This window comes from Athene cunicularia, assembly GCF_003259725.1.
Source record: "Athene cunicularia isolate RWA chromosome 19 unlocalized genomic scaffold, athCun1 chr19_part1, whole genome shotgun sequence".
In the NCBI taxonomy this organism is placed as follows: Eukaryota; Metazoa; Chordata; class Aves; order Strigiformes; family Strigidae; genus Athene; species Athene cunicularia.
Window position 1 is genome coordinate 12109372 of NW_020799124.1, and position 18446 is coordinate 12127817.

Below are 18446 nucleotides of genomic sequence, written 5' to 3' on the forward strand. Positions count from 1 at the left end.
AGGGAGGGGAGGGGAGGGAGGAGGACCACCTGCTTCTTTCCACTGGTGAACCCCACCAAACCAGACACCTCTATAGCTGCAGAACAGCCCCTACAGAACAGCTGTAGAATGGGAAATAAGGGCTGAGGGGTTGGATTAATGTCATTACAGGTGTCTTGCTCTGCAGCAAGCCTCCCAGTATGCCTACTCCAGCTGGGACACTGTCCTGCCTGGGTCCTGCTATCTGGGCATGATGGGGGTGACCAGCAGAACCTCATTTGGCTCAAATCTAGTAGGAAGGTCCAGAAACTGCCAGCCTGGGATGTGGGATGGGCCTCAGATGTTTCCAGGCTGTTCTCCTAACACAGGAGAGCCCAGCCTGGTGTTTTCCCTTGCCAGGGTGGGGTGAGATGTGTGGTTTCCTGGCACTGCCACCCTTCAGTGGAGCAGGACCCCCCAGGATTTGGGCAAGAGATCTACTCACATCACAGCTGGCTGGGAGCAGTGGCTGCCTGTGTGCTCATACATCACCACGCGGCTCGAGGGAAGTGGTTTGGCGCTGTATTGGACGCAGCAGGGACCAGAAAGGTTGACAGAAGCTGGAAGAGAAGTTAAGTTTTCTGATTAAACCAGACCAGGAAAAGCACTAGTGAGGAGGAGCAGGGTCAGAAAATCACAGGGTCTCTGCTGGAAGAGGTGCTGCTCCTACTGTGGGGTCCCACCACAGCCATTCTTCCCCCAAGAAGCCAAAGAGTAGCAAGACGTGCCTCTCCTTTCCTGCAGCAGATGCTTGGAAGGGAGAGCTGCCAAGCATTACGAGACTTATACAGCAGAAAGAAATAGGAGAGAGCTGCTCAGAGAGCAGAGCTTGGACTCACTTGGAGAAGAGAAGACTGGGCAGCAGAGGGCAGCCACAAAAAGTATAGCAAGGGCAGATGTGGAGGTCTTCATGCTTCTGCTGGGTGGAGGTAAATTGTAGGAGTCGGGCTAGACTGCTGCAGAGTGCCCTTGCTGTCCCTGGTGTGGGATCCCTGGGCTGAGCCCACTTTATAGAGGGAGACACTGCCGGAAGCATTGCTGAAAGACATGACACAATGGAAAAAGTGCTAAGCCAAGGGTACTGCGTAGTCCCACGGAAGGAAGTGCCCAGAGCCCCAGGGAGGGTAGTGCCCTGACGTGGCATATTATATAATGATATGATACCATGAAATGATAGAGAACAGGGTATGAGTTCCCTTTTCCTTTCCCCTGACCAAAGGACTCTGTAGATAACCTAGAAGTAGCAATTCAGAAGATTATTAGTTGGACCACTTGCCTAGAAGTTGTATGATGGCAATGGATAGAGAATGACCGTGGCTGCCACACACTCGTTTTTCCTAGAATTTTTGCACCACAGACAAACTGGGGACAATTCACTTCTCCCACAGCGACTGGAGCAGGGAGAGCTTCTCCCCAGATGCCCACCTGGCAGGTTGGCGAGCACACAGCAGCCATGCTCTGCCCTGCCTGCAGCACTGCCCCAAGGAGATGGGGGCTTTCTCTGTGGGAGCCAGACAGCCTCAGCGGGGAAGTGTGCAGAGCAGAGGGCAGAGCACAGTGCCATCCCAGGTCTGGGCTCCTCTTCCATCACTTGCAGCAAGTCATTAGAAAACTGGTTCTGTCGCTACATTGCAGTTTCACAAATACCAGTGAGAGCTAAAATAGCACTGTGTTATCCACGGACATGAGAATTGGCCGTTAATGTTTTCAAAGACCTTTAGAAGCTCATGACCATGTTGGCACAATACAGTTGGCTTAGATGCTTATTTGGTTCCATCAGTGTAAAATCAACACCCTCCTGACATTGCTTCATCATTGTCCCCACAGCCACAGACACATACAGAAGAGATTTACTGGTTTTGCTCATGTTATTTGGGACAGGAATGGCAGAAAAACTGTTGGAAATGCCTCAGGAGAGCAGAGGTCGTCATGGTGCTAGTGAATGTGTCTGGGTGCTGGACAACCACAGCCACAGTGGGAAAGTCACGTGAGCAGGCTGCCTTTCATGACGGTCCAGTGAAGAAAGGGATGTAGCTTCTCTACAGAGAAGGGTGATTACAAAATAGAAACTACTGCCCAAAGTGGTGGCCTTGTAGGAACCCAGACGAACTAGAAGGAAAATGAAGAGATGCCCTGGGCTGGCTGAAGGAAAGCTGATTCCAGACCTGAGGCTCCCAAGTGCTCCAGGGCATGATGCACACCATCACCACATCTCCATAGACTGAACTCTTTGAAAAAGTGAGCCAGACTTGCTAGAAAGCATGGACTAAGTGGCATTGCAGGACTTGTTTTACACAGAGCCTTTTGTTTTGCTAAAACACTGTGTTACTAAGCACGAACAGAAATGAGCCAGGGTGAGACCACAGGTGGGTGTCTTGCTCCTGCTCTACAAGCCAGAAGAGCAGGCAGGTGGGGAGGGTCTGCCCGCAGAGCCCTGGGCACACGCTGCCAGGGGGGCTTTCAGAAAGATGCTTCCTTGGCAGGGACAGGGATCCCCCATCACACAGCTAGAATAATTCCACCCAGCCCACAGCCTGCAGTTTCTCTTCTGCGGTTGTAGCTCAGTCCCCAGCTTTGCCTTTGCAGCAGGGAAGGACCTGGCATTATCCATTTGCTTTTCTGCATCTCTCTTTCCCCACTGCTGGGATTGCTGCTATCCCAGACCACACTGAGGGGTTAAACTCCCAGAGAGTGAATCAAGACAGCCTGAATCAAGGCTGAGGCTTCACTCCCCTGCAGCAGAGCACTTGGTACACTGCTCCAAACAGCTGAGGATCTCAGGATTCATCTGGAATCCTGCCTGCTCTATAATTTCCCTTGTCCCATGCTCCAGAGGCCAATCAGATGCTGGGATGAAAACTTGCACCTCCAGGGGGGAGCATGAAGTCCCATCAATAATGTCCTGGACTGGATCCACTCACCTCCACACTGCACAGAGTGGAGCTAGGGAGGTGTCAGCCTGCTGCTGGTCCATTCCTTGAGCAGTCAGGAGTTGCTCATCTTCCCTGAAGCGTCTAACTGAATCTAGCAGGGAGTGCCAGGAGAGCAGCTGTCTCGGGGAGCTGCCAGGATGGGACCAGGCAGGTTGCAGCACACCCGGCATGGGATGTCAGCACCAGCAGCAGCAGGGCCAGGAAGGAAGGTGTGCCAAGCCCCACTCCCAAATCCACCTCTGCACTCCCTCTCCTCCCCGTTCCAGCTCTTCCCACGATGTGTGTCCATCTGTGTCTGCCCAGGTGTCCCAGCTCCCCTCCATCCCCGTGCCCAGCTCAGCCATAAGGCACCTCCAGTCTAGCCATAAGCGACGCCCCTCACACTGCACCCACACTTCCCCCAGCTCTGGGCACCTTTTTCCCCCAGCTGCTGCTCAGAAATGCTGGTTAAGGTGTGGGTGAAGCAGGGTGTATGCAGGGATGGTGCAGGCGCCCTTGCACTCCCCTGTCCCCATGTTGCTGGCCATGCTGACTGACAGATGTGTTGCCCGAGACAAGAGACGTGACAGCTTGACATGCCCAAGATAACAGACCAAGACTGACACCCCTGCCTGAAGCAACAGACGGCAGATTGAGGCTGGGGGTGCTAGAAACAGGCTTGGAGACAGATCTGGCCGAGTGGCAGACTGGGAAACCACATGGAGAGCTGAGACTGAGATCAGACTGAGACGAGATGAGATGATCATGATGCACCGATGACCTGCTAACCTAGATGCCACCAACATCTACCTGTCATTCCCCTGCTCGTGCCATTTCTACCAGTGCATTCGGACCCAGGATTTGCACACATTCCCCATTCAGACCAATCCTAACGTTCCTGTTACACATCCCCACACAGGGACTAGAATAAAACTGAGAGGAGGAGAACAGGCTGGGGAATGAGGTGGAGATATCCTTGCTGATGCAGCTCACACCAACACAGCCTAGCTTGGAGCTGCTTTTAGCTGAATGTTCTGGATGTTCTTGAAATATTCAAATACAGGTTTGATGGAAATGTCAAGATTTGTTCTGAAAAATCAATATTTTCTATCAGGAAGACAAATGTGCCTAGACATTTTCAATTAATTCTCTCTACTTTCAGACATACCAGGCTATGTTTCCTGCTTCCATTCATTGCAAAAGGAATTCTTGGAGGTTTTGACACCTCTGTTATTCTCCCTATTCACTGTTTTCCTCCACTCTGTTCCTTCCTTGAAGGAAGATTTTGTGTTTCAGTCTTGGCTGCTCCTTCCTGCCAAGACAAATAATGCAAATCTCTAAATATTTTGATTTCTAAAACTCCTCCATATCATACATCCTAAATAGTAGCTATTTATGGAGGCTGTAAAACCTCTGCCTTATGGTGTGTTTCAGCTTTCAATAGAAACCACACATGGTATCTTTGGATCTGTCACCAGAACAGATTTGGGATGCAGGAGGAAGTAATTTCTTAGCCCTGAAGGCAGCCCGCTCCAGCACACCGGCTCTTAGGTTGGAGTCATGTATGGGGGATCACAGTATCACAGTGCCCCTGGGAGCTTCCAGATCACTGGTGTGAGAAACTCTAGTTTTAACTGGGAGCACTGAGCTGGAAACAGACCAGTGGAAGACAGTGATTGCAGGGTGGTGCAGCTCCAATAATGACAAGTAAGGTCTCAGAGGAGGTATTCTCCAGAGGAATCGAGACCTTCCAGAATGGGAACTGAGGTCTGCAAAATGATGAGTGGCCTAGAAAGAGGGAGAAACAGTGATTATTCACTGTCTCTCCCAAAGCAAGAACCATGGACTATCAAATGAACCTGGCAAGAGCCAGGTTCAAAGTGAACAGAAGGAAAGAGCTCTTCATAATGAGGAGCTCCTTGTCAAGGGACATGGTGATTGCAAGGAAAGTTCCATATGTCTGAGTCAGGGCTTGGATTTCAAAGCAATAAGCTCAAGATTTGTAAAATGAGAATGGCTGGAGGCAGGGAGTGCCCTCAATGGAGGCAGCACAAATATTGGCCTTTCTCTTCAAGGGGTCTGCTGTGGCCGCATCTGGAGGTATTAAGGCTGGGCTAGATGGACCCTTAGTCTACATCCTCTGGGATTGCTCCTATTTGATTCCCCACAAAAACTGGTCCTACAGGACTGTAAGGTCTATACAGTAGCTTGTGAAATTGCATTGAAATGCCTGGACTGAATATTTATATACCAGGATAGGCCTCCAGATGAGTATTTTTGGTAAATGTCAGCAGAAAGACACCAACAGTTTCTAAGCACACAGCAAGGCAGAAATATATTGCTGTGGTTTGTGCAATTTTCCAAGACCAATTTGGGGCACCTAGAAAAGTCTCACTTTTGGACCAAGAGCCTGATGAGCAGGAGGTAGCTCACTGCCATATCAAGATGTGGCCCTCACACAAATTTGGTAGTACTTCCAAGGAGAGATGCAGGCTGCCTTTGCCAAATTACAGCGTATATACCTTTTTTTCCCTGAAGATGCCCTTAGCACTGAGCACCAACCTGCCTGGAGCTGAGCAGGGTTTGCCCAGCAGCTATAGCACTGCGTGACAGTTTTAGCTACAGCAGCTGAGGTTCAGAGAAACTAAGAGGAATAAACGCTTGGGTGCTAGCTCTGAGACACCCAGGACCTGACATTTCTGAGCACTTGGCATTACGAGGTGCTTTGTACTTACATAGTCTGCCTCCTGTTGTCTTCAGCTGGAAGTACCTGTTGAAGTGAGAAACTTTTAACAAAATAGATGCAGGGCTCTCAGCAGGGTGGGCTCTTGAAATAAGGGAGGGACTGCAACTACTGAATCCCAAGATAAGGAACGAGAATTCAAGGAATTCTAAATTGACATGCTGAAAAGACCTAATTGGGTGAAAAGTCACAAGAAGAAGAGGAGGCATCTTCAATCTTCATCCTGAAGACCCCTGCCCAAGACCACCAGGAACCACTGCGCAGACACAATGGGGAGGAACTCGGGGTGGGATTTATGATAATGAATTCTCCAAACTAATTGTAATATCTCTCCCTATTCTCGGGATTATAATGAATATGTAATCATTTTACACTATAAAAAAGGAGCTGCTTTTCGCTCCAAGGTGTGCACGCTTGTGGAGGAGTGATCCCCCGTGCACCCAGCACTGAATAAACATACTTTCTTTATAACCTTACTGGTTGTAAAGTCGTTACTCCGCACATCACTGTGACATCTGCAAGTCGGACTATAGGATTTCAGGAATCTAGGAAACAAAGACAATGTTCCACGAGAGCACTGGTGAATGTTGGGTTTTGCCATATCATAAAGGGAAGGCAGGGATAGACTGGCTCTCCAGATCTACAGCCCATGCCTTCCTCAGCCCCTGCCTCATGCACTACCCACACTCTCCTGCAGCAAGCGCAGGGGCCCTTCACACAACCCTGCACACCCCAAGTCACACACACCCTTCCTCAGTGATCACGCTTTGGCAGCCAAAGGCTGTCTCATAACACAGAAGCAAAGCAAGCTTGCCACGTCCTTGGGAGAGACCAGCCTTTCCCCCAACTGCTCTTGGCACAAGCAGCCAGCACAAGGTGGTCGGTCACCCCCAGGGCTGCACGCTGGGCTCGGCGCAATGCTACAGCTGGACCTGCTGCCCCTGCAATGGGGAAGGTCTCCAGCAGATGGCAAACACTTCCCACCTCCAGGCCCTGCTCTGGAGCAAGCTTCTCACCTAGGCAGCCACCCCTGCAAAACCCGGGATCGGGTCCTCTCCTGTAGGAGCGTGGAAACCACGCTCGGCTTTGCTTTTGAATTCCTGAACAAGGAGAGGCAGTGGCGGAGACTTTAGCGCAAAGAACACCCCTGGTGATGTTTTGGGGTTACATCCCTCCTTGTAAAAGCTGGGCAAGCAGGAGACCTCGCCTAGGACAGAGGTGAGGGCCCCATGGACCCCCACATGCCTTAGCTAAGCAGACCCTCTCCCTGTCCCCTTTCAAGCAGCTGCTCTGCCTCAGCCGCTCTCCCAGGTGTTGCCTGATCCTCCTGCCCCAGGACTGTTCCTTCCCATTGCCACTTGCTACCCACGTAGCAGCCAAGGGGCTCTTCGACAGCAGGAGCAGACAAGGACTCAGCGGCAGCATCTGGTTGGCCCAAAACATTCAAAAAATGGGATCAAAAGATGAAAAAACACACACACACACAGAGGCTCATCCTGGTGCACTGTGCTGCCCCAAGTGCTCTCTGCTCTACCAGGGACCCTCCTGATGGATCTGGATCTGTAGCCAAGACCCTGCCCTCTCCCTGTACCAGGTGGGCACTTCAGCTCAGAAGATGTTTTTTGTCCAAAGCTCTGAGCAAATGGCCATGTCACCAGCGCAGGGTTGTATTTGGGGTTGCAGGATTCATTTGTGGATGGCTTGTCACGGCCACTGCCCTCCCCCTGCATGGCTCTCCAGAAGACATGCCCTCCAGGGATGGCTCCTCTGCCCAAGTGGGCTCAGGAGATGGCACCTTGGTGTGTCTAAAAGGGTGATGGAAGGGACCCCACTTGGGAGCTCCCCCCTGGGCAGGGTGGGAACAGAGCAGGATCTTTGCACAGAGCCCTCTGCCCGCATGCTCCAGCACAGCCAGCTGGGTAACAGAGGAGGGACTGTGGCGCGCTCTGTGCCTCTATTTTCTTGCGGAAACAAGGGAGATCTGTGCTCTGTCTGAGCCTGGGCCAGGCCATGGGAGGGCAAAGAGTCTTGCAAAGGCACCATAAGACTCTCTTGGCTCTGGGTGGGGAGGGGGGTTGGAAAGGGGGCCTCTAGCTCCCAGCCCCTGGGAACAGAGCATCCCTCAGCTGCGGTCAGGGCCCACAGCCCCCACAGTCCCTTCTTCCTCCTCCCCTTCGCTTGCAGGTCCCTTGGGTTGAGACCAAGCTGAGAAGAAATGTCCTGGCAGAGAGGGAGCAGCCCCCCTCAGAGCAGCAAGGGGAGGCTACCCTGTGGAGCCCTGCAATGGGGGAAGGACCAGTGTTGGAGAACGGCTTGCAGAGAGCAAGGGCATAGCTCCCTGCAGGAGCTGGTCAGCCATAGCTCCCTGCAGAAGTTGGTCCCAGCCACCTGAGGTAAACAGAGGAAAAAACCCAGGGTACAGTTATACTAATAAGGAAGGAGATTCAAGGCTCAGTAATGCTAACAAGGACTGTTGTGAGAACAAAGAGATAAGTTGGGGCGCATTATGACCTTGGGGGTGGGAAAAAAAACAGTTCTGGGAGGGAAACAGGTTCAAAGCAAGAAAAATGTTTATGCATACCAGAAAAATGTTTATGCATACCCTACAAGGGGCTGGGATATTACAATGTGACCTTTTAGGTGTACCCAATGGCTGAGATATTATAATGTAGTTTCTTGAATGTATCCAATAGAGTTACAAGTAGTGTATTGTAGAGTGCTTATATAAGGTGTGATTTCTTTCAATAAGTTGAAGCTTGCTCTATCATTCACATTGAATCGGCTGCTTGCTTCCTCCACCCGCCGCAGACCAGCTCAATCCCCCCTGCCCAGCCTGAGCCAGCTCTTGCTGGGTGTTAAACGCTGCTGAGCATTAGGCTGCCCTAAGAGAAGAAGAGAGGGGACTGCTCATGGTCTGCTCCCTGCAGAAGACACTCAGGTGCAGACATCCCAGGTAGCTACTGAAAGCAAAGAAGGTGACCATGCTCCACAGCCAAGCCCAAGGCCTCCTGCCCCAGAAATGTGACAGCAGCAGCACTGGAGTGGGTGGCACTGGGGAAGATGGTGTCTGTCCCCACACAGGCCAGACACCCCCATGACAGGCTCTCCCGTTGCCCTTTGCCTCCAGGCTGCAGCCTCAGGAGAAGGACAGAGCATCAGAGTAGATGAAACCCAGTCCTGGCTTCCAAAAAGGACCTGCTGGGTGAGAGGAGAGGTGCCCAGCACACTTTTTCTCTTCTCTGCTCACTAGTCCTTCTCCATCATCTCTCTGTGAAACCTGAGGCAGAGGAACAGACCCTGCAGAGGAACAGACCCTACACAGCAACATACCCCTCCCAGAGCAGCTCTCAACCTGCCTGAAAAGAAGGCACCCTCTTCCCCTGCAAAACAGCCTCCCAAATCCCTGCAGAGCAGCCTAAAAATGAAGCGTGTGGTCTCACCAGAAGGGAGCCCCCCAAATCCCCACAGAGCAGCCGAGCCTGCTCCAGAGCCCCAAAGCACAATCCAGCAGAGCCACTGGGTGGACTGGGCTAGCCCAGGGTGGTCTGACCAGCTGCCCATGGGTTGGATCCCGGCTCCACAGTTACAGCCCCTGTCTTGGAGGAAGCAGGAGCAGCTTGTAGAAACAGCCCATTCTGGCCTGTACCCAGATGCTTTCTTCTGCTTCTCCCCAGGTAGAAGCCATCTCCCAGTTAGCAAGCCCAGGTCCCAAAATGGGCACTCAGTCCTGGTCATGGAAGAAGAGGATGTGACTCTGCCCTTCAGTAAGAGGGAGCAGATAACAGGTCTCAGCCTCATGGTCCCTCACCTTGGGGTGAAGGTCCATCCCTCCCAGATCCAGGCCTGCATGCTGGAGAGGTCATGCAGGAGCAGGACACTTTAAGTCAGGCAGAGGGGTGGGAGAGGTAGCCAGATCACATGGACCTTGCTGTCCTTTGTCGAATGCCCTCTGTTCTTTCTTTCCTCCATCCCTATTCGGCAATGACTTCATTTCTTCAATTATTAATCACCTCACTGCAATAGTGGATGAATTAAACCCATTAAACCTCCTGTGGGACCAGCCCCAAGGAAGGAGGCAGATTTCCAGAAAGTACATTAGAGAGAAGGCAGACAGGGAGGCGAGACAAGCTGAGGTGAAAGAAGATGGCCTTGCTGCACGGTGTAGGCCATTTCCCATCAGTTGTGAATCTGATATCCAATACACAGAGATGGGTGACGTCTATCATATGAACAGCCTGTTCATACATTTCACTGGGCAGCTACAGGCAGGTGCCTGTGTGGCAATTGTTTCAGCTGAAAAATAAGCCACCAAAGTGAGTAACTATGTAGGGAGAGTTGCTTGCACAAGAGCTTCTGACAACCCACATCCTAAATAGTTGTTCATAGATTGCTCCATCACCCCTGGCAGCAGCAGACAGGGTGGATTTGCACAGCTACTCCGCACCTGAAGCAATGACACTGGTTTTGTGTGACTTACTTTTAAGGATCCAGGAACCCAGCTGGCACAAGCCCAGCACAGCCCCCTTTGCCGTCACTGGTGATCAGCCAGGCAGCACTCTAAAGAGAGTTTTCAGTCTCTTCACAAAAATACTGATTTGTCTGAATTTTGCAGAAGTGTTCCAAGTTCTGGCAAAGGTCCCAGTGGGAAATTCACCTCCAAAGTGGGATGGGATTCCTGGTCAAAACCACAGGAGCCAGATACAGTCCAGCTCTGGGTTGAGATAAGGCAAAGACCAGGCCCCAACACAATTCTCTGATGAGTGAAGGGACCAGAGACATGAGCCTGGACCAGGTTATGCAAAAGAGCATCTCAGCCATCCATCTGCCAGCTGTTGAAGGGGAAGCAAAAAGCTTCTCCCACTTCTCTTTCCCTGTTTTTCAGACATCTGTAACCATTTTTCACACCTCTGCCAATGCTACCAGAGAAATGACCTATCCCTGCACTGCTCTGCCAGTTATGCCTGCAGCTGCCTGCTGCCTGCCCACACATCTCTCCAGAGCTGCCCAGCCACAGCTTGGATGACACAAAAGGCAAAAGGCCCACACCAGCTTTCTGCAGGCTGCCGGTCGCCCTGTCCACGCCGACAGCCATGGGGTGCCTTCTCCCACCTCCTCCCTGGCTCCAGACAGGACTGTGAAGCCCCGAATCCACCCCGAATGCCTGAGCAATGCTGCTCAGCAGGATACCGGGAGTGCAGCACACCCCAGCCACTGCACGCTACTCCGAGGGCCTGACCCGAGCCTGTGACAGAGGACGGGAGGGAGACGATGCGCAGGACACCCACAGGCCCAGGGCTCCCATAACCCCGCCCCGGACAGCCGGCAGGGCCGCACACTCCCTGCTCCCCCGTGGCCTGTTTATATTTCGGGCCATGCTGCGGGGGGAGCGGATGTCACGTCCTGCTGCGGGGCCGGGCCAGGCCGAGCGCCCGGGGCCGGGCTCCAGCGCAGCGGGAGCTGTGCAGGCCGCATGCCCGCGCCGCTGGGACAGCAGCTGGTGCTGCCGGCCGAGGGTGGGGAGGTCAGCTCTGGCCTTGGCCGTGGGGCGGGGCACAAGCCCAGCTCCAGCCAGGGCGCACTTACCGGCCGGCAAGGATTGCTGAGGGTTGCTGGAGAGCTGAGCATCACGGCCAGGCCAGTGCCCCCTCCACCCCTGGGCTCCATCTTGTGTCCCCTCCTCAGAGCCACCCTCAGGGCATGACAGCCTCAGCCTCCACCTGTGGTCGGCTCCGTGGTGAGCGGGGTCCATCTCCTCCTTGGGTGCTCCCCCACCAGAGACCTCCCATGCCATTTGGGGACACTTGGCATGGGCAGGACACGGGACAGGGACTGCCCTTGTGGGTGGCTGTTGGGAAGAGTCACCAATTTGTTGAAAAACAGACGTAGTTTTCTCCTCAGCAACATCCAGAGTGTCTGTATGGGGCCTTTCTGCACTTCACCTGTGTTTTAAGTGATGGCTTGATGTCCTGCACAGAGGGGAAGGTGGTGGCAGAGCTGGCGGGTCAGCAGGGGTGTTTTTGGGGAAAAAGGTGGTGATATGGGGAAAGGACATGCTTGGAAGCAGCTGGGGAATGCCTGGAGCCACAGGGAGGGTGAAGAGGGATGGATAGCAGTAGGAGGAGTTGGGGACAGCTTGCCCCTGCTCTGTGTCCAGGGATGGAAAATAAAGGTAAAGCATTGCTGTCCTGACCTGCTGTGGGAGAGGAAGGAAAACTGAGGCAGGAGAGGGGCAGAGGTGGTGGCCAGCAGGATCAGCCGCTCTGAGAGCGGTGCAGGGTGGGAGCAGGACCTGGATGAGACTGGAGTGGGAACAGCACATGGGTGATGGCTCGGTAATGAAAATAAAGACCAAGGGTCTTTTTTTGCAGAAAGAGAAACGACAGGATTTAAGGTTGGATGAGAGATTATGCACAGGGAGTCTTCTTACCTTCATTGCTCAAGTTACCTCAAAAATCAATTATTCATAGCACTAAAGGTGGAACCGGGGCTAGTCTGCCCATGCAATCGCCTGCCTGCTCCTTTGTTTCAGCAAATGACCCCATGAGATTCCGGGAGCTCCCATGTGCTCCCCAAGAGCTGCTGCTCCCCCGGGAAGAGCAGACCCAGAGCGGGCAGCGGGCTCGGCCAGAGGAGCAGCACCCAGCACTGCATCGGCAGCACTGCAAGCCCTCACACCCCCTGGCACATCTGTGCTAACTGGATTTAATGTTCCTGGTCCGGTTTGCAGACAAATGTTTAATGTTCCTGGTCCGATTTGCGGCAGGTGTTTTTAGAAGCTCAGTCCCTGCCTGGCTTTTTGTTCTGTGTGTTCAGCTCTGTGCAATTTCTATTCTCACTTTCCTTTTTTTTTGCATCATTCTCTCTCTCCAGTTTAGGGAACTTGCCAGCACCCCTCAGATCTTCCACACATTGACCATCCAGTTTTTGTCAAACTTCTTCTTTCTGAGGTTTTTTAACAGAAGCTTTGTGGGTTTGGGTTAGGGTTTTTTTTTTATTGAAAGTGACTTTTCTTAAGAAAGTTTAATCCGTTAAATGGCATTTAAAATGAAAATTCTACTCGCATTCCTGTGTGTGCAGGTTCATTCCCTCCACACCTCCAAACCTGCCTGTCTCATGACCGCAGTGCAATCACCAGTAAGACTGTTCTGAGGTAAAAGAGCCTGAGCAGGCAGAAAGTGTGTCAAAATGGGCTTTTGGTGATCCTGAATAACACGTGCTTGGGTTTGGCACCATCTGATTTATGTGATCTGAGACTCAGTTTGGATAAAAGAGCACCCTATAACGCTCTGGTGGTGATGGGACATCTGAGTAGTGTGAAGATCTGGTGGTGGAAGTGGGAAGCTCTTGTGGTGGTGGAATGTTCTGGTGGTTGGATGCTCTTATGGTGGGGGGACATTTTGGTAGTGGGACACTCACTTGGTGGTGGCAGATTCTGGTAGTGGCCTTCATGGTGATCATCACATTGCACAACAGCTCTGCCCTGACCATGTGTGTCTGTTGGCTTGGGGACAAACAGGAATAAATTTCCCAGTGGCCTCTTTTCTTCTCCCATGGTTGGTCAGGTGTCTCAGTTTTCCTGGCAATGCAAATGTGAGAAACCTGAGGACATGCTGAAACACAGTGGCCCCGACATTGTGCTGCTGCGCACGTCCTTGCTGCCTGCTGGGCAGGAGCTGCTCAGTGAGAACTATGGAGATTGGGCTGTCTGGTTTAGACACACGCCCAGGGGATCTCCTTTTCTTTTGCCATCAACACTGATAGTTTTCATAGGAAGTTGAGCAACAGGGACACCAAATCCTGCAGTTCTGCTGTCCTGCAGATGCATGGCTGTATGGGGTGCATCACTGCCATGGAGGGGACGGGTGTTGCAATGACTGTCTCCCTTTGCTGGTGTTTCATGTACTGTGATTCACCACTGGTTGTTGTCTCAACTTCAGTAAGAACAATCTTTGGACAGAGCAAAGGTCACCAAGGAAGGAGAAAAAACACCAAAAGTAAAAATTCTGCCATATGTTGAGGTAAATATTTGTATTTCACATGATGAGTCTGATGTTTGGATCCCCTGCAAGTTCTGGTTGTATTGAGGAGCATGTCCTGGTGTCAGAGCTCTGCAGGGAAGGTCTGAAGACCTCCTCATTTAGGTTGATGCATTGAGATCTTCCCTCCTTGGGTCTCCCTCCACACCTCCTCACTGCAGCAGTCCTCAGTGGATGTCATTGTGCCATGATGGTGCCAAAGAGCAAATCTTGTTCTGCACCGACTCGCTCGGCTGGGTTGGCAAAGACCAACAGCAGTTGGATGAGCCAAGGTCTTGAGGGTGACAGCAGAGTCAGAAGGATGCAGGATCTCTGTGGGGCACAGAGGACACACATTGGGGTGAAATGCCAGGCTGTGCTGCTTCTTCACTTGTGTTTCAGACTGCCGTGGGGAATATCCTTTTGTTCCCAGCAGGGATGTGGCCAGCGAGGCCGGACACTGCTTGGCATCGGTGGAGGCAGAATTGCAGACTCACGGAGATGGTACCATCTGGTCGCTGGAAAGTTGAAGGTGTGGGATGGTCTCCTGACCCAGTGTGATTCTGCTCAGCTGTTCCTGCACCAGCCTCTTCCCTCCTTTGGGAAACCAAAGACTTGAGAGGGGCAAATGTGCTCAGAAAGCAAAGACAGGGGAAGTGTCCCTGGAGTCCCAGCAGGACGTGCACTGAGTTCCAGGCTTTACTCCTGCCCCCGTGGCTTCTGGGCAGAAGGAAAGCAGTATATTGTGATTGCGTGTTGTCTTCTGGGCTGCAGAGACAACATAACCTCCCTGTCCTGCGTGTTGCTCTGATGCTCCAGCCATGCTTCATTGTGAGCATGGGCTGCTTGGTCTGGAGGCAGTGCTGGGTCCCAGTGATGAGGACATCCATGCAGCTCCAGTGGAGACAGTGCCAGGGATTGTGGAGGGGGCAGAAGTTTTGTGCTTGTCCTGCAGAGTTGGTCTCTGCTAGGGCTTTCTGCCAGCAGACGTGGTGTACCAAGGTTATATGCTTGTCAGGGTTCATGTGCACTTGTCCACGAGGGACAATACCAAGGGTGATCCATCCTGATAGTTGTGAGGGGTGGGAGAACACATTTTTTGTTTAAAATTCCTCCAGAAAATCTAAAAAACTTGCACTTCATCTTATTTAACTGCAGGAGGGTTTTTTTTTCTGAGAAAGTCAGCAAGTAGCATAGAGAAACGTGGACTACTTGAATTGCCCGTGGCCACCATTTTCTCTTCCACATTTGCACTTTGGGTCCTTAGGACTGTGTGTTGCTGCTGGACCAGCAATAAAAGCAACTTATGACTCAGAAATTACCCTGGAAAGACATATTTGCAGCAGAAGGTGATTGCTGATCTGTCTGCATCACTATCATAAGAGGTCCCCAATATGTCAGACCCTGCAGCTTGGGGTTTCCCGGTGGGGAGATGCAGCAGGCTGAACGCAGCTGATGCACATCTCCTCAGAAAAGTTTTTAAGCTCCTGAGCATCCATGAGGCATCCCACCAGCATCTCGCAGGGGCTAAAAAGCTGTTTTCCCTCCTGCTCTGCTGCTGGAAGAGCCCTCTCAAAAACGAGACATGTAGAGACTGTGTGGTAGAAGGAGAACACCTGTTGGGCACAAAGTGGTGTCAAATGAAATGGGCTTTGTTTTGTTCCCTCCCCCAGTCTTGATTAATAAATTCTTTTGATGTGGGAACCAAAAGTTCTCACAGCCAAATGCAGGTTGAAAACAGCTTTGTGCCCATCCTGGTCCCTGCGATAGGCTGTGCCGCCTTTGGGCACCGTTACCACCTGGCCACCGCTATTAATGCAATTAATCCCTTTACCCCATCATTTACATAATTGGGAGTATGGCACCGTATCTTCCATCCACAGCAGCCCCATTGGTTTCAGACCAGACCCAGCTTGGTACGACTCGCAGTTGCAGAGGAAATACCATTTTACTGCTGAAAAAAACAATTTTTGTGGTTCGGATGCTGCAGCCGCCGGCAGCTTTGCCAAGAACTTCAGTCCTTACACAGGAAATGAGGCTCCTTTCAAAGCACCAGAGTAGGGCTATATATATAGCCTCTCTGAAAAGATATTTAAAGAAACATATTGACACTAGCAAGAACAGGAAAAAATAGCTCCTGACTGCGGGGAGCGAGGGCTGAAGGCAGCTGAGCCCATCCTGGGGGAGTAGGTGATACAGGGGATTAATTCACAGCTCTTTCATCTCCAGGAAAATGAACTCCTGTGCTTTGTGCTGTGTGAACTCCCATGCTTTTGGTCTCCTGTCTTTTAATCGGAATTAGAGGTGCTTGGGATTGAATACAGCTTCAGCAGCAAAGAAATGAGTCATCTCATCTCTTTTCAGCAAGTCCCTCTTAGGAATTTATTTCCATCCCCAGGGAAAGAAAATAGTCTGTCTTTTGCCAGATTAGGGGCTGCTTTTCTCTTTAGTGCAATCTGGGATGGAGGGGTTTGGGTTTTTTAAAAATATATGCAGAAATAACTGGGTTTTTTAATGTGATGGCCTCCAGAAGCAGCCGAGCCTCAGGAGAATAAATAGGTTTGGTGCTGAAAGTGAGGGGACTTCTGCCTCCAAGTCCAGGGGCTGCTCCAGATGGGAACATGATGTTTTTGGACCACCAAGTGGGAACCTTGCTCCAAATCACACCAGAGCCTGAGTGGGAAGATGGAGATGCTGGGGCATGTTGCTGCCCCAAAACCCCTTTGCCCCTCTCTGATGGTTTCAAGAGGCTCTTCAAAATCTGATCTTTGAAATACAGATCAGCATGAACGATGTCAGCCAGAGTGGTTGTAATTCAGTAGCTCTGCATTTAGGAGAGGGCTCCCTGCTGAGGGTATCTTGTGCTAAGGAGTGCAGGGGCTCTCACCCTCTGAAATTCAGCTTGTTTAACTCCATCTTTGTGCAAAGCTGGGGAGAAGCAGCCAGGCAGGCAGATTATTTTTACCAAACTCCCCATCAGAGATTGAGTGTGGTCCTCTCTGCTGGCACCGGCAGTGATTCTTGAGCCCAGGGAAAATGGTGGGGAAGGGCAAGTAGGATGTGGGCTCCTGTCACAAGGAGGAGGTGTCTTGTCCCAACTTTGCTCTTTCATGGGAAGAATCCTCTGGACAGATGAAAGTGAAGGGGCTGAAGCTGCAGAAGGGACAGTTTTGGGTGAAGATTGAGAACCATGGATGGGGAGAAGGTGCCCATGGCAGCTCCCGGTGCATCATCCCATGGGTGCGACACGAGGCCAGGGTGAGCGTCATCTGCTCCGGCACCGTCTGGCACACTGGCGCTGGGGCAGAGCCCTGGCACCCGAATGCTGTGCCCATGCCCATCCCATCGCCCAATTCCAGCTGTGTAACTCATTTGCTGTTGTGGCTGACAGACAAGAACAGCTGCCCCAGCCTTTGCCCTGATCCTGAGCTCCACAGACACCCGGGTCCTCAGACGTGTATTTCTGAGCTGGAAAACTGGATGTATTCGTAACTCAAAGCAAGCAAGAACAGGGGCAGTCGCTAGAGCCAGATGTTGCTACATCTTTGCCAGCTCGTTCTTATGCAAACCTGACACTTAAAAAAAAGTTATATTTTAAATGTATTTTTAATGAAGAACATTGATAATTATGTTCAAAAAACCATAATCATCACCCAGCAAACAATGCTGGAGGGCTGGTGAGGATGGCCCAGGGATACCCCGGTGCAAGCTGGAGAAGAGGCTTTGAAGGCAGCCCCATGGCTCAGCCCTGGTAGGCTGGGTGCTGGTGCAGGGTGGCAGATAATCGACTTAAAACCCCTCTGTCCTAAAGGGATTTGGTCCCTCCCTGCTTTCCCCTGAGGCTGACCCATGCTGGGGCAGTGGGGTCGCAGGGCCAGCAACCAGGGGGTCACACAGCAGCACAAGGGCTGGAGGAAGGGCCCTAATCTCTGCCACCAGCTTGGCTGATTTATTTTGCACAGTCACCAAATAAGAAAACTTCCTGGGGACAGACTGTCCCCCGGTGACAACAGAAACCAGCAGCACAGACGGTGTTTTAGTCCGGATGTGCAAGTCCCAGCCTACGGCTGGACTAATTATACATTGTATGCTGTTCCAGGCTAATTACAGTGGAAGGTAAATGATCCCTGGTCTACATGCAAAAGGTGAAGTTACTTGCCCAAAGGCTTATGCAGACATTTAATATTTTATCATGGACTCACAGAACTCCTTGGTTTGGAGGGACCTTCAAAGATCACCCAGTACAGCCCGCCCTGCCCCGGGCAGGGACACCTTCCACTAGCCCAGGTTGCCCAAAGCCCCGTCCAACCTGGCCCTGAACCCTTCCAGGGAGGGGGCAGCCACAGCTTCTCTGGGCAGCCTGTGCCAGGGCCTCCCCACCCTCAGGGTACAACATTTCTTCTCTATGTCCAGCCTAACCCCATCCTCATTCAGACTAAAACTGTGTCTTAGCACGTGGAGCTTCCTTTTGTAATCGCAGAATTTTGGTCCCTTCTTTGGTGGAACATTTTGGCAGCTTGACAAGTCACATGCCAATGGAGAGCACACGGTTGATTGTGGTCATGGTTGGTGGTGTGACATGAGGATGGGCTTAGCCTTGCGGCTGCTGTAGGGTGTGACCCTGGCCATAGCTTCCAACATCTTCGGTCCAGCAGAGATGCTCCCAGATGGTCCCAGTCCCCACCACAGGCTTTGAGGTGGGTGTGTCCATCAGCTGCATCTTGGAGCCCGTGCCCTCCCGCAGGGCTTGGCACACGT

The 18446-nt window shown here is 51.9% G+C and overlaps 1 protein-coding gene across 1 annotated transcript in view; it reads right to left on the reverse strand.

Annotated features, from left to right (window-relative positions):
• LOC113487355 (C-C motif chemokine 5-like) overlaps positions 1-1019 on the reverse strand; it is a 1217-nt gene extending 198 nt beyond the window's left edge. The window contains exons 1-2 of the mRNA XM_026861875.1: positions 858-1019; positions 464-578 (exon numbers count right to left, since the gene is read on the reverse strand). Coding sequence (XP_026717676.1) covers positions 464-578; positions 858-930 — 188 coding nt within the window. The 5' untranslated portion in view covers positions 931-1019. The remainder of the gene's footprint in view (positions 1-463; positions 579-857) is intronic.
• Positions 1020-18446: the final 17427 nt, after the last annotated feature.